Source organism: Hippopotamus amphibius, chromosome 10, assembly GCF_030028045.1.
Source record: "Hippopotamus amphibius kiboko isolate mHipAmp2 chromosome 10, mHipAmp2.hap2, whole genome shotgun sequence".
Classification (NCBI taxonomy): domain Eukaryota; kingdom Metazoa; phylum Chordata; class Mammalia; order Artiodactyla; family Hippopotamidae; genus Hippopotamus; species Hippopotamus amphibius.
In genome coordinates this window covers 101,937,155-101,960,384 of record NC_080195.1, presented here as the reverse complement: position 1 = coordinate 101,960,384, position 23,230 = coordinate 101,937,155, and the positions used below count along the sequence as shown (strand labels likewise).

Genomic DNA, 23,230 nt, shown 5'->3' with positions numbered 1-23,230 from the left:
AGGGGGGATTTAAATCTGAGAGTACATAGAGAGTAAGGCTGGCAGTAATCACCTGTCATCGATTATTTTTCACATTTATCAGGCTCTAGCAGAGGTGAGTAAGCGTCAGTTCATCCACAAGGCACTTCTTATGCCTTTGTAACCTAACTTTTATTCTTCTGTAAAGGATTATGATAGTTGATAAAATTCCAAGAGCCATTATTATGTGATGAAAGCACACAGGACTGGCTGTAAAGACAGTCTCCTCCGTGGATTGCTCCTTTCATACATAAAGCACTTCCATTGCTTTCAATACAGAGACTTCCTGCTGCAGAATGGCTTAAATTTATATGCTATGCTAAGCGTGGAAGCAAAAATCTGCTCTTAGATGTAGCTTTCTGTGTTATCTTTCCCCTCCCAATCCCTACGATCTTATATTCTAGTCACTCACATCCTGGAATGTAGAATAAAGGTAACAGACAACAGCCCTAGACAGAGGCGACCCTAACCAAATGGCTTGACCACTGGTAAATGTTTATAACAAACCCAGTCATATCCTTCACCCAAAAAACCAGCCCTTACTTAAATGCTTTCAGTTGTAGTGCTGGGAATATTCTTTCTGTTCATAAAAAGATAAAGTGATAACATATTTTAGAGCAGGGACGTGGAGGTATCATAACCCCTGAGTCGGAAATTAGCCTCTCAACTGACTAATTCATTGAGGATCAGTGAGGATGAAATAGTCTCATTGGATTAAAATAATTAAGTAGACTTAATTTCTAATATATGTCAAATGGAATTAAAGCTATAAAATTCAAATAGATCTTACAATCCTTTAACAGAAAAATTATCTGGATAACGGCCAGGGGTGATGAGAATCCTGTAAAGAATGATCCACAAGCCGGGGAAGACCATTAATGTTCCCAAAGGAAAAAAAATTGTCAGTACAAAAAAGTAGAATTAATGATGCATAATAGTGATGGGGGAATACGAATCTGAGCTTGCTTTCACTCTTTTATTTTCAAAACAGCTTAACTCCTTTTTTTCAGCTGACTTCTATGATAATAAAATAGCTTTGAGGCAATAGTAATATAAAGGAGAAAAACTGTTACTGGGAAAAAATGTAGTTATTATTTTGCAATCCTAACTGCACCAGAAGCAGCACATATACAGCCCTTTGGTGAGGATAGAACCTAAGCAAAGAAGGTTGTACATCGTGAGAGCACACCAGACGGAAACACACAGGAACAGCTGAGTTGTCCTCCATAGTGAGAAGAAGAGACATTGGGGGATATGGTTACATATCAGGAATCAGGATAGCTGGGTTGAGGACCCTGCATGGGGGATGGGAGAGGAGGGAGATGTGATGGCTGATAGCTGCGGAGGAAATTTTAGAGGAGAACAGAGCTGTCTTTTGACCGCTGCTAGGTCAACGGTATAACCTCCTGAACAGTCTTCAGTAATCTCCACATTACTCATGTTGCTGTGTTGTCGGGCTTTCTGTTGGAGGGCTGAGACAATGCCGGGAACTGTGCAGAGGTGAGATAAGGGCACCTCCAAGAGGTCTGGCTGCAGCTGAGTTGCGTTGGGTAGATTTTCAGGGGATCACCCCAGCAGTGGAGCACCAGCTCTTCAGATCCGACCTAGTTGCTTCCAGGTTTTAATTCAGTGCACTGGGCAGTGAGGTAAGAACTGAAGCCAACAAAAAGGACCCTATCTTGGGTTGCACAAGGGCTCTTTCTTGGTTTTTCCCACCGCTGACAAGGGCTATTCAGGTCCAGGGGTCCCAAACTCTAATGATTTCAGGATACTGGGCACACCCACAAATGGAAAAGCTACTCAGTGTAAGACAAGAGGAAACATCGGTTGGGAACTGGAGGTGGCAGACCCCTCCTAAAGGCTTTCAGAATCAGTATTTAGAGGAAAAAAGTGGTGACTCAGCAAATATCTGTGCACAGGATCCAAGACCCCTATTAGACTTGTCTAAATGTGATTGCAAAGCAATGTGCTCAGGCAAACATCTGACCCAAGGCCAGTATCCAGGTATTTTAGGCAGAACTTCTTCCTAAAGCCATCTTTCTGGAATCACCATATATCATTTAAAGAAAATTAAAGTGTCATAAATTAGCTCCTTTCAAATAATTCTGGTGTATTAAAATGAGATATCTGTGATAGATCACGTGTAAACTATGCACAGAAAATATATTTCTCATGGGTCAAAGCAGACCATATTCAGAAGTTTTAATTTGATATAATTACATTGTATTAAAAGTTGTCAGAACTGGGGAGAGGGTGAGGGTAGAATAGAGAAAGGAAGATTATTCTGAAGTCTTGCCTCACATGACAAGTCTCCCTTGTAGTTTATCACTAAATCACTAATCCAAAATGGGCCAAAACTGCAATGGCCCAGAAACATCCACAGCCAAAGAGAGCCAGGGCCAGCCCTTTCTCCAGGCTCCAAAACTGCTTAAAAGTAGGAGCTTGTTTACACCCTAAGTTCTTGATATTCTCAAGCAATAGCCACATAAACAGACAGGAACATTATCTGAGGGCTTCATGACCTTGAAACCCTAGAAATGCAAACCTTGATGATGTGAAATCTCCCTCACTCTGTCTCCAGGTCATTCTTTCCCAGTTAAGCCACTTTTCCACCCACTGTATTTTGAAAACTAAGGAAGAAAGAAGAAAGACTGCAGAAAGATCCTTACCTGTAACTGCTGGTCTAATTCTGGAAAGGCCAGAGGAATGGTGTCTTCAGGAGGTATATCATCTAAAACATGAAAATGAAATTCTTCACTGTTAGAGTGCTTTCTCTTAGGAGAGTTGTCCTGCAGTTACCACTTTTGGACTTGCACCATCGGTATACATCGGTTAGGGACAGAAAGAATGCAGAGGCAATTTTGCTCATTTTTGGTACAAACAGAAGCACAGAGAGCATAGCTGGCTTGACCAAAATTTTGCAAACAAGTATCAGAATCCTCAAATGTTCAGTCTAGCAGTTCTCCAGTTAAGAAGTACTGCTTGTCTTTCAATACCCCTACGTTAGCCAAAACCAAAAAACATGATATGCAGGAAAGTGCTTTATCTAACAAGGTGATAATGAGGTGACCGGGACAACCTCACTGGAACAGAAGCACGTGTTAGTGAAAAAGAGAAGTGTTAGTTCTGCTCTGAAAGACTCCAAGGGTGGCAAGCTTAGATGGGTTTGCCCTCCGCTCTTACCGCAAACCACCGCTAACAGGCAGTTGACCAGAGCTTCGTCTGGGTTACTGTGGGTGACAGGCAGCAACCTGATCAGGGCGTCTCTTCCCAATGCACCAGGCAGCAATCCCAACCCAAGGCCCGTACACTGTCCTGCGGGAGAGCCCGCAACTCTGTCCTCAGCTGCCTTCAGCTGGCTGACCAGCAATAAGCATGGGAGGAAACCTGAGAGAAGTTTATCCAAATCTCTTCAAGAACATACTGTTGCTATCTTTGCCATAGCCATAGGCTGACCTCCTCGGACTACAGAGATGATGAGAATTATACCTTTTGATTATTTGGCAAGGAGGACAGGTTTTCTACTGCAGAATTTCCAATGGAATTCATGCCAAGTGAATTCATACGCTAAGAAAAGCTGAGCATACAGTCAGAATAAAATGCTTCTCAAGAATAATATGACCTTGAAGCAGAGCATTTTGACCCTCACGAAGAAGTTTAAGGAGTTATGGGATCGGGACTTCCTTGGAGGTCCAGTGGTTAAGACTCTGAGCTCCCAGTGCAGGGGGCCTGGATTCAATCTAGTTCCCGTGCAGGGAACTAGATTCCACATGCATGCCGCAACTAAGGAGCCCACCTGCTGCAACTAAGTCCCTGTGCAATCAAAATACATAAATAAACAAATAAATAATGTTTTTAAAAAGAGTTATGGGATCTAGAGCAGTGAGTAGCTACTGTTGTTTATTCCATTATTTTCTACAGATAAAGATAGAAGTGTAGTGGTTCAGGTTGGGGCTTAACTAAGTAATCTTAGCACTAATAAAGACTGTCCTTAAAGATTAAAAAAAAAAAAAGAAGAAGAACATACTGCTGACCTAGCTCTGATACTAGAGGACAGCTCTCTCGTCAGCAGAACCTCTGTATCTGGGGCTCTGTGGGTCCACTGGCCATTCATTTCCAATCCTCTCCTTGTTGACAACATCTACCACAGGTATGACTATGAGAATAAGATGAAATACAGGCTAAATGAATAATTTCAATATCAAATCTATTTTAAATTATAAGAAAAAAAGATCATATATATACTACCAACTGTAAAATAGATAGTCAGTGGGAAGTTGTTGTATAACAAAGGGAGTCCAACTTGAGGATGGAAGATGCCTTAGAGGACGGGGGCGGGGAGGGTGGGGGGGACTCGAGGTGGGGGGGAGTCAAGGAAGGGAGGGAATACGGGGATATGTGTATAAAAACTGATGATTGAACTTGGTGTACCCCCAAAAAAATAATAAATTTAAAAAAAAAAAGATCATGGTTTTTATGTCCTCACTACCGTAACCAAATTTATTTATAAAAACTGTTCAAGTTCTATTTGAACCAGAAGAAGTGATGTGGGCCACACACAACACAGAAGCAAGCATCCTCTCTCTACTCCCTGAGAGCACAATCCAGAATAAAACGCAGCACCTGAGGAGCTCCTGGCTTCTAAGGGATTATGTTTCTTCGAAGGCTCTGAGGATCATCACCAGAAAGATCATTCAAACAAGGGCAGTATTCACCTTTGCCAAACACCTCAAGGGCCTCTCATATATTTTAGTCAAGAGTAGCATAAGAATACTCCTACTTGAGGGGTTTCAGACAATGACAAAGGGGCACCAACTGTGAATTCATTTGTTCCTCTACCTGCCAGACAATGGATGCCCCCAGGGTTACCAATGCCTTGTAGCTTCAGAGAGCAAGTAGAAACAGGGAAGTCTTCCCAAGACCCTTGCTGCAGCCTGGAGGGTCATCTCACAAGGAAACAAGGAGAATCAATCCGTGGCCCTTGGAAGGCTCTCTTCCTACTCAGAGGTGACTTCTGCCAAATACTGTGACTTTTTTCAATCCACCCCATCATTTGCAAAGAACTGGACAAAAAACAAAATTTCTTTTTTAAAAAAAAGACAGAAATAGTCACTTGTTTCTACTGACTCTCTGGAGGTAGCCTTTATTATAAAACCTGTAGTTTGTAAAACAGATTTTGGTCTAAGGTGCATTTCAGTTTACTTCAATAAAATATCAATAACCCAAAGATCACGATTATTTCAGCTCACTGAGTTCAAGGCCAGAATAATTTGCCATGGGTAAATGAGAACATATACGTTGGCACCCCAACCCTAATAGTCACAGATGAGCAGGCACTTGTTTGAAGGAGAAACCACTTGTATAAAGTACCAGAGCAGATAGTGCATTCTAAAATTCTAAAAGACAGCCAACTCAAGGCTTCCTGGGATTTAATCCACCTTGTTCCCTGTGAAGTCACGCTCCTTCCTGCTCAATAATAAAAAAGAGGAAAAAAGTTATTCATTTGCCTTGCTGTAGTAAATAGGAAATAGCTGGTGTGACCCAGAATCAATAAAGCCCATTATAAAAATTTGTCATTACTGATAGTACGACATAGAGGCACAAATATGGAACCAAGTTGATAACTTTGCAGATAAGTAAAGGCTTAAGACTGGATTCCTCGAGTTGAAAAAAAAAAGTCTAATTGACTGACATAGAAATAAACATATAATAAATATTTTAGAAGGAAAAAATAAAAGCAAGATTATTGTTAAAGAACAGATCAAGTTGGATTAATCCAAGCGGGAAATGGCAGCGGAAACAAGAAAATGAAAGACAGATGTAAGGAGATGACAGAGTTTGAAAGCCAGTCCTATATTTCACTGCTTGATGCCATCTGGTTTAGCTGGCATCCCTACCAGCCAGAAATTTCAGGGCTTGCAAAGCTGCTTACAAAGCTGCTCCAAGTTGATGTGTGGTGTGTTTACTTTTAAACAGTGGCTGCCTTCTTTGACTGGTTTTAAAAATAGGCAAATATTCTAAAAGCAGAATGATGAATCACAGGATTGGGCCAAAAGGAAAGAAGGAAAATGACTCAGGCAGACTAGTAGCACAGCTGTTCTGCAAACATTTGGCCAAATCGTTGTAAAACATTTTGACAGTGATATCAGATCGGAGTTCCTAAGAACAGTTAAGTTTGTTTTGACAATTCCAGAAGCACAAAGTAGATTGTACAGTAGCTATGCAAGACACCTCCGTGGCAAATTTGGCTTTTTTAAAAAGAGGAGAGTAGTTGCTAGATATGTTTATAATATGATAAAAATCAGAATGCAAGTACATTTTTGTTTAAATTTATTTATTAACCAAATATTTATTGAATGCCTATTACATTCAAGGCAGGCACTGAGGCAAATCACTTTATCACATTTTTTAATGCATTGAGAGAGTAACATAGACATATATATACTACCAAATGTAAAATAGCCAGTGGGAAGTTGCTGTATAACAAAGGGAGATCAACTTGATGATGGATGATGCCTTACAGGGCCGGACAGGGAGGGTGGGGGGGAGTCACGGGAGGGAGGGAAGGAATATGGGGATATGAGTATAAATACAGCTGATCGACTTTGGTGTACCTCAAAAACTGGTACAAGAGTGTAAAGCAATTATATTCCAATAAAGAGCTTAAAAAAAAATTCATAGGCTTCCTTTTCAAAATGGCACTGTGGGCTTGATGGACCAAGCAAAATGTATCCTCAGGAATTTGTTAAAGATGAAAGATAAAGGAAAGAATGAAGGAGGAATTTTTTTTTTTTAATAAGCAGATGTTCACTGCCTGTTTTGCAAACACAATGTGACTAAGTCAATGGTACTTAATATAGAACTTTCTGATTGGTATCCCAACCATTATGACATACCATAGTACATTTTATGATGGGCTTGTCTCAGTATCTATTTAGCAGCTGTTGGGTTGCTTTGGCGGTTATTCTGTTTCAGATTTCCTTAAATTCTCTGCTCTGTGTTTCTCCATGAATCAGATTGGGTCTTTACTCCAAATTCTGATTGTTATTTAGTAATTAGAGCTATGCAGCCAGAGCTCTCAGAGAATGCTGCAGCTGGAAGGAATGGGGCATCTGGTCTCGGACTCTCAGAGCAAAGCAGAGGAGAAGGGCCCCAGAAGTGAAAAGAGTCATGTAAGACTAAGGGGTGTCTCCCTGCCCAGGGCTCTTCTCATGCTGCCCTGTTTTTCTCCACCTTCTGCTCCATGGGCTCCCATGCTTTTGTATTTCATGAGCCAGTAAAATTTTCCCCAAAACATTGGGAATCATGCCCTGGAGTGTCCAAATTCTTATTCAGCTACTGAAGATGGTTTCAAACAACGACCGTGTATCATGAGCACCGCTTCATAACAGAGAACATTTTAACACCAAAATCATACGACAAACATAATCTTAGAATGCAAGTGTATGCATCATATTGGATAAATTTAGCTTTATAGACACACACACACCCCCCCCACTGTCGTGTCCTTATTTCTTTTGTTTTACATAAGCTAGGAAAACTTCATCAGAACCAAACCAAGTCTGCCACCCAGTATTAGAGAACAATCGCGCCAGACAACATCTTGACTGGACTTTGGAGTCAACCATGGGTCTAGGCTGGGAAACTCTAAGTCCTTGGTAGAATGAGTGTTGGTTTCCACACAGAGAAGACCTCAGGAGAGGGAGAAGTCACTCTCAGAGATCATTCCCAAGCCTCACTCCACTCCCCAACCAGGAACTGGTTGAGAGGCAGCTGGCCGTTCAATCCGTCTACACTTCCGGCAGTTGGAGCCGGCTTCGTGGGAAGGCGCCTGCGCAGTGGTGGGAGCCCTTCGCCCAGGGAGGCCCGCGCTTGGTTTAATGATCCGGGTACAGTGTCTTGAAATTCGTAATAATTACGGTCCCACCTGCAGGACAGCCCCTGAGTGCTGGTGTCCTGGAGACTGTCCTTCAAGGCACCAAGGGCAAACGGACCCTTAAGAGGAAAGTGAGTCAGGGAAGTGGCTACAGTGCAGAGGCTCATGCAAAATCTTTCCTGGTAAGTGTTTGCCTGTGAAGGCTCCTAACCACTAAGGACACAGCAGGTTGGTGCCACTTGGTAGGATGGATAGACCTGCACTTTTAGTTGCTGAATGTAGACAATCAGCATAATCTCTTTGAGACTCGGTCTTCTTTGCAAAATTGGCATGATATTCTCCGTCTCAGAAACTTATTAGTAAATGAATGCATATGTCAATCATTTAGCCTAAAGCCTGGCACCTAGGAAATAATCAGTAGTGATAATCAATGCTTAAATAATTGAGTTTATTTTTCATTCTTTTTCACCGTAAACTCAACCAAAGTGGTAATGGGGAGGCAAGGCGTGTGTGTGTGTGTGTGTGTGTGTGTGTGTGTGTGTGTGTGTGTGTGTGTGAGAGAGAGAGAGAGAGAGAGAATGTGTATAATGATGAGGGTTAAGGATATTATCTTTATCATCTGAATAATCCAAAGAGAGCAGGTAAGGTCAAGATCACTGACTCTAATTACTAAGTTCTCCCTATACCAAGTTAAGGGAGATTTCCCTGGTGTGGCCATAACCTTGGCTCTTTAGGGTTTACTCTTCATTTCAATCTGAATTTTAAAAGGGTTTCTCTTTTACTTCCCTATCAAAGCAAACACTTTCTATATAAAATATTGTAAAATAATTTTTTTAACATATGCATGAAAGGTCTTTGAGTACTTTCGTTTTAAATATAAGTCAATATTCACATTTTTTTTTTTTTTTGGGGGGCACACGGGCTTAGTTGCTCCGCAGCATGTGGGATTTTCCTGGAGCTGGGATCGAACCCATGACCTCTGCATTGGCAGGCGGATTCTCAACCACTGCGCCACCTAGGAAGCCCTCACATTTTATTTTTGGAAATAAAATAAGTGACTTAAGTTTGCCAACTCACATTACTAATACATCAAAAAACTATTTTAAAATTTCTAGATACCTTGGTTCTTGTTAGAGCATCATATCATTTCGAAACACATCAAAAGCTTTTTTAAACTTTGCTTCCTGCTTGTTAAACCTTAGAGATGTGAATCCTTTAATACGCATTGAATTTTCAGGGCCCATAAAATTAAAACTGTAGATATGCATATGGATAAAGGTAGAGCTTTGGTATGATACCTAGCAGATTGTCAATTGTTTATAATTTATAAAAATCACCATGTTACCTTAACCAGTACCTAAAACAACCAGGCAAACAAGATCATACATCAAATAGACTGAATGACATTTCTCTGCATGGAGAGACCTGATTCCATTTAAAGGCAAATTTCATGTTTCTTTGAAACACTCATCTAGTCACTATTATTGTGGCTATTATTTTGTGAATCTTATTGATTCATCCTTTTGTAAGAATGTTTTAACTTATTTAGCGTAAAAACATACTCACTCACCCAGAAATTTCTGCTTCAAAAAAACCCCATTGGAAGTATATTTATTTCTCAGCACACCACTAAATAAAATTTGCCTCTCCCTTCTTCTTTCCTACTGTATGAAAACATATCAGAACTAAATTCCCTTCATCATTTCCCAGGACCATTGGGAAAGCTATTTGCTGACAGGTATATTCATTTTCTCTTATTGCTTGGACCCTACCTCTAAACTGGTAATAAAATAAGAAGAGCCCCAAGGGGTTGGATTTGAATCCCTTCCCATTCTTTATTAATTGCTTGATTAGAGGCAAGTTATTTAACCTGCCTTAGTCAATGTTTCCACATCTGTAAAATGGGTATAATGACATCTTCCTGCAGAGTTGTTGCCTGTACTAAATTGATGAGATAGTACAAATAAAAGCACCTAGGGACTCCATAAGCATTCATTGCCTTTCTGACCTTTCTTTACAGCCTTAAGCAACAGATTCCAACCAATAAACCTAGTTGTACCTCAAAGAACCTTCACCCAATATCAGAATAACAAACTCAAAGAGGTTATAACTATTGTTATTATTGATTTCATAGTATTTGATCATTAAGTATGGTTCTCAACTCTGTGCTCTGTAAAGGATGTAAATATAGCAGAGCCCCCTGCACTCCCACCCCACCCTTGAGTGGTTTTCAACTGATAATCTTATCAGTACATGCTGAGGCAGCCCTAAAGGTAGGGTCAGAGTTGGGACAGAATGCGACTTGGGAGAGTGCAAAGAGGCTCGCCCAGACCACGTCCCCAAATGCCATCCTTACCAAGTTGGCTGGTGGAATTCCAGTGGGAACTTTATTGCTAGACTTCCTACTGATTGCCCTGTGGAGACGCAAAAATACACCCTGAGAGAGATAAAAAGGTAAACCTCAACATTTACTTATTGTTTAGTGTGAATAAGGTTTTCCAATCTTTCCCAAAAACAAGGATTGACAATGTGAAGAGAAGAGAGTATGGAAACTTTGGAGCCCTAAGGAGGGCGAGAGAAATAACACCAGAAGTACCAAAGGTAGAAAAAGTGGAAGGAAGGGGACAGTGACAAGAGACATTTCGCCTGCATCACAATTTTGCTGAGAGCCAGTTTTGCACATGTACGCAAAAAGACATTCACACAATACCCAGTTAAATTAGATTCAAGGGCAGCTATTTCAGCTACTCCACAGAATTCCTACTGCTACACAAAACAACCGATGTGTGAGGACAAAATAGTATTACTTAAGCAGGGTGGGTCTTCCATTTTTTACACTAAAGGTCTTATGATTAATTCATGCCCAGATATGAAAAATTCTAATAGTTAGAAAAAAAAATTTAAAACAAAATGTTGAAAGCTACCAGCTTGGGCTGATGTCAGTATCCTTGACTCTAAATAACAACCAAAAAGTTTTTTAAAAGCCAAGGTCTAGATTTATACAAGACAGTGCCAGATTTGGGCTCTGCTGAAGATAAAGAAAATTCTCAAGTAATTAACATCAAATCCTCATGTCTGTCCAACTCTAAATTCTCTCTAATTGGAGAAGGGTCAGTGATTCTCTAATTACCTAAGAGGTGGGATTCCCATTTCTCTTCTGCACATTTTCTATTGAGAAGGCTAACTCCATGAAAGTCCCAATTTAGAAAGTTAACTCTTTGGAATTCCCAGTTTGGAGGTAATACCAGTCATATCATTGGTTCATTAAAGACAAGCATTGCTGGGAATTTCCTGGCAGTCCAGTGGTTAGGACTCCGTGCTTTCACTGCCAAGGACCCGGGTTTGATCCCTGGTTGGGGAAGTAAGATCCTGTGATACCTCAAGCCTCTTGGCGCAGCCAAATGAATGAATGAATGAATGAATGAATGAATGAATAAATAAATATTCTTAAAAAAAAAAAGACAAGCATTGCTGCCTCTGGGAGTTATGGTTAGCTAAGAGTTATTTAATGAAGGGCTCTAATGATAGGCTAGAAATGATGATTATATTTTAAAAGGCTTTTTTTCCCCCTAAAAACTTGCTTCCTTTATTTAAGCCCTTGGAGGTCCATAGTCTTTTTGGAGACTAGTGGCTCATTCTGCTATCAGTGATCAATGATCAATTCCCCATCTCCCAGGGCAATCTGTCACCAAGTCCTTTCAACCCTTCCTTCAAAATGTACTCTGAATTCAGTCATCCCATTCCATTCTCTAATCCAGGCTTTCATCACTTTGTCTGTGTATCGTGATAAAAAGCCTCTTCCATTCTCGCATCTCCCCACATTCCAGACCATCCCAAATGAACACTTACCATTTCATCATATCACTCCCTTGCTCAAGAACTCTTGAAACTCTATTGCTTCTTATCAAATCCAGACTCTTTCACTGAACTTTTAAGATTGATTTGGTAACTCTAGTCTACTGCTATCTACAATGGACATTCTACGTAAGACTCCAACACAACGCCTGGCTCAGAGAGGGACCCAGTAAATGGCAGGTTACTCTTCCACAGTTCAGACCTCTGCTCCAGCTGAGGAAAGTTTTAGTATTTCTTGAACAAATTGTGCTTTTCCTAACCCTTCGGGTTTGCTCATGCTTTCTGTTTGAAGGGGAAAGGAAGAAGAATTATTAAAAGATGTGTAGCTTCCTTTCTTTATACCTGGTATCCGGAAACTACTTTCTATACCCTACCCACCTTCAAGCCCGGATGACTATCACATCTTCCAAGAAGCTGTTCCCATCTGCTCTGGGTGACAGATTTTTCCCCAAATCTCTAAGCCTTATAAAACCCGTAGGAGAGATCATATTGTACTTCTCTTTTGCACATACCACCAGCCTTTGGCAGCATGCTGGAAACATAGAAACTAAGTAAAGCTCAATTAATTGATAAGAGCAGAAGCAGGGATAACCACAGTCCACCAGTTGGATAACTGGTCCCTAAATATTCGCAGCTCAGTTATGCTATAAACCCTACCTTGACATGAAGTAGAAGTGTGAGGTGTAGGTGAAACACCAAGCTGCTTCATGGCTTATATTTTTCTTAAACACTCCAGAATCAATCATCATAAACACAGGGACTAGCTGAGTCCTTAATTTGTGCCAAGTGCTACGCTAAATGCTTTATCTATATAGTGTTATTTAACTCTTACAACAACTCGGTGAGTTACTACTATACACATATTATGGGAAACTGAAGTTCAGCAAAGTTGAGTGAATTACCCAAGATTATACAAACAGTGATGGAAATGGATCTAGAAACCACACCTCACTGATTCCAAAGCCATATTCCATTAACCTCTACACTAAATCATCTCAGAAAAATATGCAGCAACAAACAAATAAACAAACAAACCCAAAATGGTCCTAACTTGACTGGAGGAATAAGCACTGTATTAGGCTCATTAAGAAAAGAACAAGTCAGCATTCACAGGCAAAGATGTCTCCTTTTCTCATGGACTCTGCTTACTCCTCAAGAATAAATTCAATATTATAGAATTAAAAAAAATAGTATGGAATTGCTACCTAAAAGTTTACCTTAGTTTTCCCATTTATTATGAAAGTCTAGAATGTTTTCCTTTGTTTTCCCCCTAAATGTGTGGTCTATAGACCACATGCAGTGGAATTCAGAAGGCATGCACAGTGTGTATGTTGTCAAGTGTTGCTTGGTGTGACACTCCACACACGCCTTATTCAAGAATTCAGAGGGAGTGTCCCCAGATATCTGCAAAGCATCTTTCTGTGCACTTGTAACCTCAGGCGCATGGGAAAACACAGACTGCTGGGCTTCAGTCTGAGCCTGCTGCAGTAGGAGTGGGGCTATGGAACAAAGTTTTTGATGAGTGCTCTCAGGTGATGATTTTAAGAAAGATGAAGAAACACAGAATCCCAGCTCCTGCCTTGGATTTTCTAGTTAGGTGCTCTTTCTAGAGATATGGGAACACACTGACCATTTTTAGACACTTAATATTAGAAGGTTCTTCATAAGGCTCCATGAGCATCTTTCTGTAGAACTAGAAAGCTGGAATTACTTGAAATAAATGACAACCCTTATTGAAGCTACTATATCAAAAACCACGAATTTCAGAAGAGGGCATTCTTGGGACATTTGAAAGAGACTGGAACAAACCAATCTAAAATGACTGATGAGGACTTCCTAGGTGGCGGAGTGGTTAAGAATCCGCCTATCAATGCAGAGGACACGGGTTTGATCCCTGCCCCAGGAAGATCCCACATGCCTCGGAGCAACTAGGCCCGTGAGCCACAACTATTGAGCCTGTGTGCCGCAACTACTGAAGCCCATGTGCCTAGAGCCCACCGCGCTCTGCAACCAGAGAAGCCACCACAATGAGGGGCCCGATCACCACCATGAAGAGTAGCCCCTGCTCGCCACAACTAGAGAAAGCCCGTGTCCAGCAACAAAGACCCAATGCAGCCAATGAATAAAATAAATTTCTAAAAAATAAATAAATAAATGAATTTTTAAAAAAATAATGAAAGCCAGGGGGTAGGGTACTGGATTTAAAAAATTAAAAATTAAAAAAATATTTTTTTAAATTTAAAATAAAAACATCTCAAAATATTTTAAAAAATAAAAATAAAAAATAAATAAATAAAACGACTGATGAAAAACATGCAGGAATTCCCAGTCAGCGGCCAAGAGGGTTCAAAGGATGGTGGCAAATTAGTTACAAGCTGTACATCTTGCACTTCAAGGAAGAGTCTATTCATGCAACTTAAAGAGCAAGCTCCACGTCTCCACGCCTCCTTTCTGTACGTAAATTAAATTTTGTTAGAATGAAGGTGAGGGAACAATACATTTATTTGTGATGCCCAAAATTATGATATAATAATGTTGTTTGGAATAATCAAGTTGTATATACTAAATTGTCTGTTGATCGTGACAGGACTTGTCCTGCTTATGTGGAATCCAAGCACAAGGAAGAAAATTGTACATTTTCTTTCTCCTTGGATTTTGGGTTTACGTGTGTCTGTCTTGAGAGCTAGCCATTCAAGCACTGATTATTCCTCAGAATCTTGCATTTATGAAATGCGCAAAAACAGGACTCCTTTCCTTTTTGTTTGCTTTTGTTTTGTTTTTAGTTAGAGACTTTATTTTTTTTAGAGCAGTTTTCGGTTTATAGATAAATTGAGCAGAAAGTACAGAGAGTTCTTACAAACTCTCTCTCCCCACACACAAAATTTTCTTTTCCTTCTTAGAGATGCAGCATGGAATAATGAAAAGAGTTCAGACAGTCCAGCCTAGGGACCTGAGTTTAAATCATAACTCTGTGACTCACTAACAGTGTGGTCTCTGGACCTTGATCTCTGTCTCTGTAAATTGGGATTACTAGTACCTACCTTGCATGATTATTTTAAAGATCAGAAATAATATAATGGAAGGTCTAATGCAAAGACAAATGCAGCTAATGGTAGCTGTCATTTCTAAGTGCGGATGGATTGGTTTGCCTTTTGGGAGGTTTCCCTTTCACCATTATCTTTCTAGGCAAACTTGAGTAGGAATATAACAGCAGCCATGGGAAGAGTGTTGGAAGAACAGACAATGAGGAGTCGAGGCTTCACCTCTTCCTGCTCTAGAACAAATCCTCCCCTGGGGCCTGCACAGTCCAGGAACCCCAGGCTAGAGGCGCCACCCATAATCATTTTGTGTAGTAAAGTCTGAGTGAGCTGTGTAACGTCTGACTTCACAGAGTCCAGATCCTTCCTTTGCATTATTTTGGGGATGAAACTGTCCCTTTTCAATCATTACTTTTTAAAGCATTCCTTCCTACAGGAGCATTGAAGGAAGGAAGGGAGGGAGGGAGGGAGGAGGGGAAGGAAAGACAGAGGAAGGAAAAGAAAGAATGAATTCTCAGAAGATCCAAGGTTTAAATAATAATGTTATTTAAGCATATGATTATGTGATTTTAACAGATGACATTAGACTGAAAGCAAAAGTTGACACCCGTGAAAGAGATCCAAGCCTTCCTTTTCTCACTGCTGTGACCTCACCCCACCTGAGGTCCCCTGTCAAAGACGGTGCAATTGAGTATGTGTGTTAAGAGGCCACTGATGGAAGCCACGACAAAGGGCTCTAAGTATGGCAGCCTCACCTCAGACCGCACTATTTCAGAGAGTGCGCCTCACCTGTCCGGTTCATCACTCCCGCTGAAGTCTGTTTATTTAGCCGGCAGTGTGGGAGCACCAGTGAGAAACCAGCATTTGGAACTTAGGCTTCAGGAAATGCTGCTGGAACCAGGACAGTGTTATTTTTATATTACCTAGCCAACTGCCAGCTGTTAATAAACGTTTCCTCATGCAATTTTAACAATGACATAATTTGTTCTCATTAGAAATTGTTATCGCTCCATGAAGTTTACAGTAAAAGAAAGCTAATACAGAGAAAGTAAAAAAGAAGAAATGTGTTCAAATAACCAAAGGTTTGGAGTTGGAAGCATCACTAGAGGCATTTCTGGAAGCCACACTCCAACCATGATGAAAAATCACACTCCCAAGTAAGTCAGAAAGAGAAAAACAAATACTGTATGCTAATGCATATATATGGACTCTAAACAAACAGTAAACAGTACTGATGAACCTAGTGGCAGGGCAGGAATAAAGACGCAGAGGTAGAGAACGGACTTGAGGACATGGTTGGGGGGTGGGGGATGTGGAACTGGGACGAAGTGAGAGAGAGTAGCATTGACATATATACATACTACCAAAGCGTAAAATAGATAGCTAGTGGGAAGCTGCTGCATAACACAAGGAGATCAACTCAATGATGGGTGATGACCTAGAGGGGTGGGATAGGGAGGAGGGGAGGGAGGCTCAAGAGGGAGGGGATATGGGGATATACGTATACATATAGCTGATTCACTTTGTTGTATCACAGAAACTAACACAATATTGTAAAGCAATTATACTCCAATAAAGATCTGGAAAAAAAAAATCACACACCCCATCATTGGGTCATACCAGGCATGCTTTTTTTTTTTTTTTTTTTTTGGCCACACAGCATGCGAGATCTTAGTTCCCCAACCAGGGATCAAACCCATGCCCCGTGCAGTGGAAGCTCAGAGTCCCAACGGTTGGACCGCCAGGGAGGTCCCCAGGCATGCGTTTTTAAATGTCCTTTGTGGAACTAGGAAAAATGATGGTAAGCAGGTGGCAGGCAGGCGGGCAGCCCTTGCCCGCAGAGCAGAGCATACCTGAGGCATTATCAAGGCTGAAGGCAATGCGTACTGGCTTATCCGCAGGTACCCTGGCTGTGCTGATCATGTGGGCACCTGAGCCCTGGCTTTCCTCTGGGTCGTCCAGCTGTGAGGACAGGAGAGAGCCATTGTCACGTTACTCAACATCATCCTTCGAATACTCAGAGGCCTTTGGAAATTAGAGGGGAAAGTTAGTAAGCACTGCTTTCTTATTTTAAAGATATTCCTAGCTCCTGGCTTCCTTTCTCTATTCCTGCCGCATTTAAAATTCTTTTTTCTAGCTGATAAAAAATAAGCTTTGCTTTGCAAATAGTAAATAGAATGAAATATACAAGATGGAGCAAAATCTCCACCTACCTCACTTTTTTTTAGTATCCCTTCACACTGACCAGTCCAACCCTGGCCCTTTGAGATCTCATATAGTGCTTTCTTTTTAATTGAGGGGGATAAAGAAGTCCTAATAAGGCATCAGACAGCTTTTCACACTCAAAGCCTAAGCTGGATCTGAAGTATTGATCTGGGAGTGGTAACAAGTGAGTATCATGGAATTATTTCAAGCATACCATAGACTATTTAAAAATATCCCCCAGTTATATTATGAATAGTATGCACTTTAAATATCTGATTCACTACTTATTAATCTATCAAACATTCCTAAGGTTGTGTGACAGAAGCAAAAGACACATCCTAAAAACATCCTATTGATGATCTATCCCACCTACTAAATTGCCATATAATGAATAAACTAAGATAGAAAGAATGGAAAAAAACATGCTACAGATAAGATGGGTTGGGGTGGGTGAAAATACAATATTTCTTTGTTACAATAAAAGAATTTAGCCCAAATATATTTTAACCAAGATATTTGATAATTTTTGTTCAATGGGTTGAGGAAAAGATCTTATTACAAATACATGATATCTTTGTCATTTAAATCCATATATTTAACTTTTCTATTTTTAGTAATGCTTCCCCTTAAGCCCTCGACTTTCCTTCTCATAGAGACAGTAAACCAAAAACTCTGAATGATATTTTAAGGAAAATGCCTCTAAAAATGGCAAAATATAAATCATCTCTTTCACCACCCTTAGCAAGATTCTGGGAACTGCTTTAGCAGGACATTTTCTCACAGCAAGGTTTCTGATTCTTTCCCATAACTTTTCTCTGTGTAAAAATAGTGTCTAGAACACTGAATTTTGTTTTTACAATTATTTACAGAGCCAAAGCGAATGCATATATATATGTATATTTAGACATACATACACATGGAATCATCTTACCCAGTATATGAAAAGAGAACAGGCTTATATTAAACACCTAGTATAGCTTTGGAGAAAAACCAGCAACTGATTATCACCCAGTTAGAATTATATTTGGCCCATTCATTTAACACTACAAGAAGCAATGAACCATAAAGCACTCCAACTCATGTCATTCTAAGTTAGAAAAAAGTATTAACATGAAACATTCGACTCAAGAAAAGGGTAATATAAAATCACTGTTACTTGACTCAAAATTTGTTTTATCTTAGCTCTGACATACATTTCTGTGTTGTCTCGTCTGCTTAGAATCAACCATCTCGTTAGCCACCTGTTCCTAGGGAATAGAACAGACTGTCTCAAATTTAACAAAACAAACAATAAAAATCCCCTTAAAGTTGTAGCCAAAAGAAAAAGTCTTATTGTTACACCCTGCACCAACACCAAACCATTTTATCATAACATCTGAGGATGAAAACCTTCACTCCCCTTTTTGGCTAAATCTCCCAACACTTTCCTGCACCAAGAAAGAAACCACAAGAGACAGAAATTTGCCTCCAGGATTTTGTAAATAGATTTCTGGCAGGGTTTCCAGCCGCAGGGAAATGGAATTGATCAACACAGCTAATTAGAGTCCCTCCCCTCCACACAACAGAGAACATCTGTCTGCCTCCCAGAGGATGGCGGCGGCAAAGTTGGGTGGATTTAAGTTCCACACAGTGTCAGCCACAAGAGCCCCTGAACCAACTTGCCTTTTCATCACACCGCCTGGGGAAATGGACCACTGATTCCTCCTCTCGGCGGTAGCAGAGCTTTGGTTAAGTTGCTGGTGCTCTGAGCATTGAGTTGGGTTTTCACACCTGTCGCCTTACCTCACTTAGTTGAGTGTCTGCACTTGTGTAATCCAGGGCCAGCCACTGCCTTGGCCGGTCGCTGCCTTTGTGGAGTAAAGACCTAGTGGCAGGGTAGGCTGCACCTGCCACATAGCAGCCGCTGACAATCTGAGGAGCAGTGACAGCTGGGAGGGCGGCTCGCTGCTACCTGCTGTCCCCCAGACCCCGGCGTCCCACGGGGCCTCCCTGTTCCGCTTCCCTCCACAACCCCTCTCTCCTTTCCTTGCGTCTCCAACAGCCAGGATGTTGTCATGCTTCTAGAAAAAGCAAGAGCAAAAGAAAACCCTCCTCCTGTCAGAGGCATTGATAAACAGCAAGTTGTGGAGAGTCCAAATGTTTTAATTCATTAGTCCTGGCAAACCTAAAATACAAACAGGCTTGCTTCACAAGACAGGAATGTCTTCAGCGTGACCCAATCGGTGTCTGTGTCTATTCCAGCAAACTGGCAAAGATAGCATGACTCCAGTCAGCAAAAATGTCGGCCGCTCCAATCAGCTCCCCAGGACCCAGCCAACTTGGACAGGCCACAGGCATGTCAGCGGTGATGGGAGCGGTGATCCCGCTTAAGAACGTGAGGTCTGAGGTTGAGCTGCTGTTGGGCTTGATGACTTGATCCCATCTACGATGCAACCGACCGCAAAATGAATCAATGGTAAACAGGAAGGGAGAGTTCAAACTGTTCAAACTTTTTAATAGCTATCAACCTGGAGATCAGTAGTACTTTAAAAGAGTTGGATGGTGATGTTGAGGTTAAATAATTAAAAATAAACAAGTATTAAGAGAAGGCACAGACTGGGAGAAAATCTTTGCAAAATACATACCAAGTAAAGAACGGGTATCCAAGATATAAAAAGAACTCTTAAAACTCAACAATAGGAAAGCAACCCAATTTAAAAATGGGCAAAGATCTGAACAGACACCTCACAAAAGAAGATATACCAGGACTTCCCTGGTGGCACAGTGGTTGGGAATCTACCTGCCAATGCAGGGGACATGGGTTCGATCCCCGGTCTGGGAGAATCCCACATGTCTCGGAGCACCATAACTACTGAGCCCATGCACTGCAACTACTGAAGCCCTCGTGCCTAGAGCCCGAGCTCAGCAACAAGAGAAGCCACCACGAGAAACCCGAGCACCTCAATGAAGAGGAACCCTCTCTTGCCACAACTAGAGAAAGCCTGCTCGCAGCAACAAAGACCCAACGCAGCCAAAAATTTAAAATTTAAAAAGAAGATATACAGATGGCAAATAATCATATGAAAAGATGCTCAACACCATACGTCATTAGGAAATTACAAATTAAAGCAACGATGAGATACCACTACACCCCTATTAGATTGGCCAAAATCCAAAACACTGACAACACCAGATACTGATGAGGGTGAAAAATGGTGCAGCCACTTTGGAAGACAGTTTGTCAGTTTCCTACAAAACTAAACATATTCTTACAATATGATCCAGCAATCACACTCCTTAGTATTAACCGGAAGGAATTAAAAACTTAGGTCCACACAAAAACTTACACACAGATGTTTATAGCAGCTTTATTCATAATTGCCAAGACTTGCAGGCAAACAAGAGGTCCTTTCGTAGGTGAATGGATAAACAAAGTGTGGTACATCCAGGCAATGAAATATTATTCAATAATAAAAAGAAATGAGCTATTGAGCTACAAAAAGACATGGAGGATATGTGTATAAAAACAGATGATTGAACTTGGTGTACCCCCAAAAAAATAATTAAAAAAAAAAAAGACATGGAGGAAACTTGTGTATATTATTAAGTGAAATAAGCCAATCTGAAAAGGCTACATACTGTATGATTCCAACTATATGACATTCTGGAAAAGGCACAATTATGGAGACAGGAAAAAGATCAGTAGTTGCCAGGGATTCAAGGAGAGGAAGAGAGGCATGGAGAGGGAGAGAGGGATGAATAGGGAGCATGGGATTTTTAGTGCAGTGAAACTATTCTGTATGACACTATAATGGTGGATATATGTCATACATTTGTCAAAATCATAAAATGTACACCACCAAGAGTTACAAACTACGGACTTTAATTAATAATAATGTGTCTATATTGACTCGTCAATTGTAACAAATGTACCCCACTAATGCAAGATGCTAATAATTGGGGAAATTAGGGGAGGAGAAGTGTGGGGGCAGGGGATAGATGGGACCTCTATGCTTTTCACTCTTTTTTTTTCTGTAAACCTTAAACTGCTCAAAAAATGTTAAATAAATAAGTTAAAGGGTTTAGCAGGTTTTCTTGATTTAATGAATAAAAGGCTAGTTTGTTATGCTATCCACGGTAATAAGGGACATAGATTCAGATAATTAAAAGCATTCACATATAAACCTATTTTCATTCTTAACTGTATATCTTTCCAGGAATTATTATTACTGTTTGATATTATTTTATGGTTAAAAATATCATCTTATGTACTGCATTATAATTTATCAAAAAGAGTCTCATCCAAAAGAGTTTCATCTTCATCTTCCCAATAATCCTATGAAATAAACATGGTCAATACTGTCATCCCTATTTAACAGATAAGCTAACTGAGACTCAAACAATTTAAGTAGCAGGTTCAAGGATAAATAATTATTATGGAATAATGACCCAGGTAAGATCCAGGTTTTCTAATTTTTAGTTCGTGCTATTTCTACTATACCAGGATGCATTCTGTATGAAAGATCAAATTGAGTTGTTTCGTTAACACTGTCTGACTCTCAACTTCTGGCTTGAAGGAGACAAAGGTATAACTTTCTTCATGGTCTCGCACCCAGGTTCATCTGACACCAGCCATCTTTATCGTGACGCCAAAGATCAACCTCAAGGAAACCAGAGTTGTGGATCTTGTGTGTGTTGATGGGGAAGTGGATACCTATTCTGCACGGGCTCCCAAATCAGCTCCTGGGTGTGCCTTCAGAAAAGGTGGTGCTGACAAGACATTGCCAAGGGAATCAGTGACTGGAAGCATCTGGATTCCAGTGAAACTGACCCTTCAGAATAGAAAGACCTAGAATGAGGTAGCACCTTCCTCCTCTTCCCTGATCATCAAAGCCCTTGGCAAACCAACCAGAGATAGAAAAAGGTAGTTATACATTAAACACAATGGAAATATCTCCTCTCATGATATTGTCAAAAGCACCTGACAAATGCAGCATAGATCTTTGTCCAGAGAATTCTCCAGCATCTTTACAGCAGTCCTGGGGACTGCCCATTGATGTGAGCTGCAATGCCAGTGGCTGCATCCTCATAACATCAACAGTGGTGTGGCGATGCTAGTTGGTAAAGAGATACAAAGGAAAAGGTATCATTAAAGGATTATATGACAACAACAAGAAAGAAACAAAAAGAAAACATCTAAATAGTCTAAATGTGCTCTGTCCAAGCCTGATCAAATAAATTCAAGGCTTTGACTAATAATATTCACCAGTTCTTCTGTTCCAATGGGAGCAGTGATATATCTCTTGGCTCTTTATGTAAACACTTCCAAGAGGGTAACAAATCTGAAACCCAAGTGAAATCCCTTCCCACAACTGTAACCCAAAATAACTACATGGTATTTTAAGAATTCAGTAGAATTATACTAATTCAATCCAGAAAGGATAGTGTGTGTACATCAAAATATTAACAAATTAACAGTATGTCTCTGGACAGAAACAATATGTAATGTTTTTATTTTCTCCTTTTCAGCAGTAATTGGATTTTTACTGTTACATGGAAAGTTACTTTTAATAGAATTCAAAGAGCTTTTCAAATAATGAACCCTTGAATTGCTTCTGAATTATGGTCTATAATACGCACAGCAGCTCATGGTACAGAATGTTATCACAATTAACGTGATCTCAATTTCTGGGTACAATTCAATAAGTATCTTGGGAAGACTTGGTATATGCCAGGCTAGCATTTCCCAAGTTTGCCTCATTGTGGCTTTGTGCCTTTTAAAAATACCCATTCCCAGACTCTGCCATGGAGGTGACTAAGTAGGGCTGGGATGGGTCCAGGGTTTTATAAATTTAAACAAGCAATGTGGGATTTCCTTGGTGGTGCAGTGGTTAAGAATCTGCCTTCCGATGCAGGGGACATGGGTTCAGTTCCCAGTTGGGGAACTAAGATCCCACAGGTGGCGGGGCAGGTAAGCCGGCATGCCACAACTACAGAGTCCACGTGCTCTGGAGCCCATGTGCTGCAACTAAGACCATGCACAGCCAAAAATAAGTAAATGAATGAATGAGTGAATGACTAAAGAAAGAAATAAATGAATATTTTTATAAATAAGTAAGCAATGCTAATATTTATGTGCAGCATTAAGAGAATGGTTTAAAAGTCATTTTCATCAATACTTCAAGCTGTGTGACGTATGTGGCCTATAATCTCCAAAAAAGAAATGTTTCATGATATTGAAGTAATTAGTCCTCCCTCT

The 23,230-nt window shown here is 40.4% G+C and overlaps 1 protein-coding gene across 3 annotated transcripts in view; it reads right to left on the bottom strand.

The window, feature by feature from the left end:
- Positions 1-18,933, bottom strand: part of MAP3K7CL (MAP3K7 C-terminal like) — a 39,330-nt gene extending 20,397 nt beyond the window's left edge. The window contains exons 1-4 of one of the 3 annotated variants that reach the window (XM_057697408.1): positions 18,775-18,933; positions 18,186-18,239; positions 16,641-16,749; positions 2,688-2,749 (exon numbers count right to left, since the gene is read on the bottom strand). In XM_057697408.1, the coding sequence (XP_057553391.1) occupies positions 2,688-2,749; positions 16,641-16,749; positions 18,186-18,221 (207 nt within the window). In that variant the 5' untranslated portion in view covers positions 18,222-18,239; positions 18,775-18,933. The other 2 variants (XM_057697406.1, XM_057697407.1) reach the window with 2 other exon arrangements.
- Between the last annotated feature and the right edge of the window lie 4,297 nt (positions 18,934-23,230).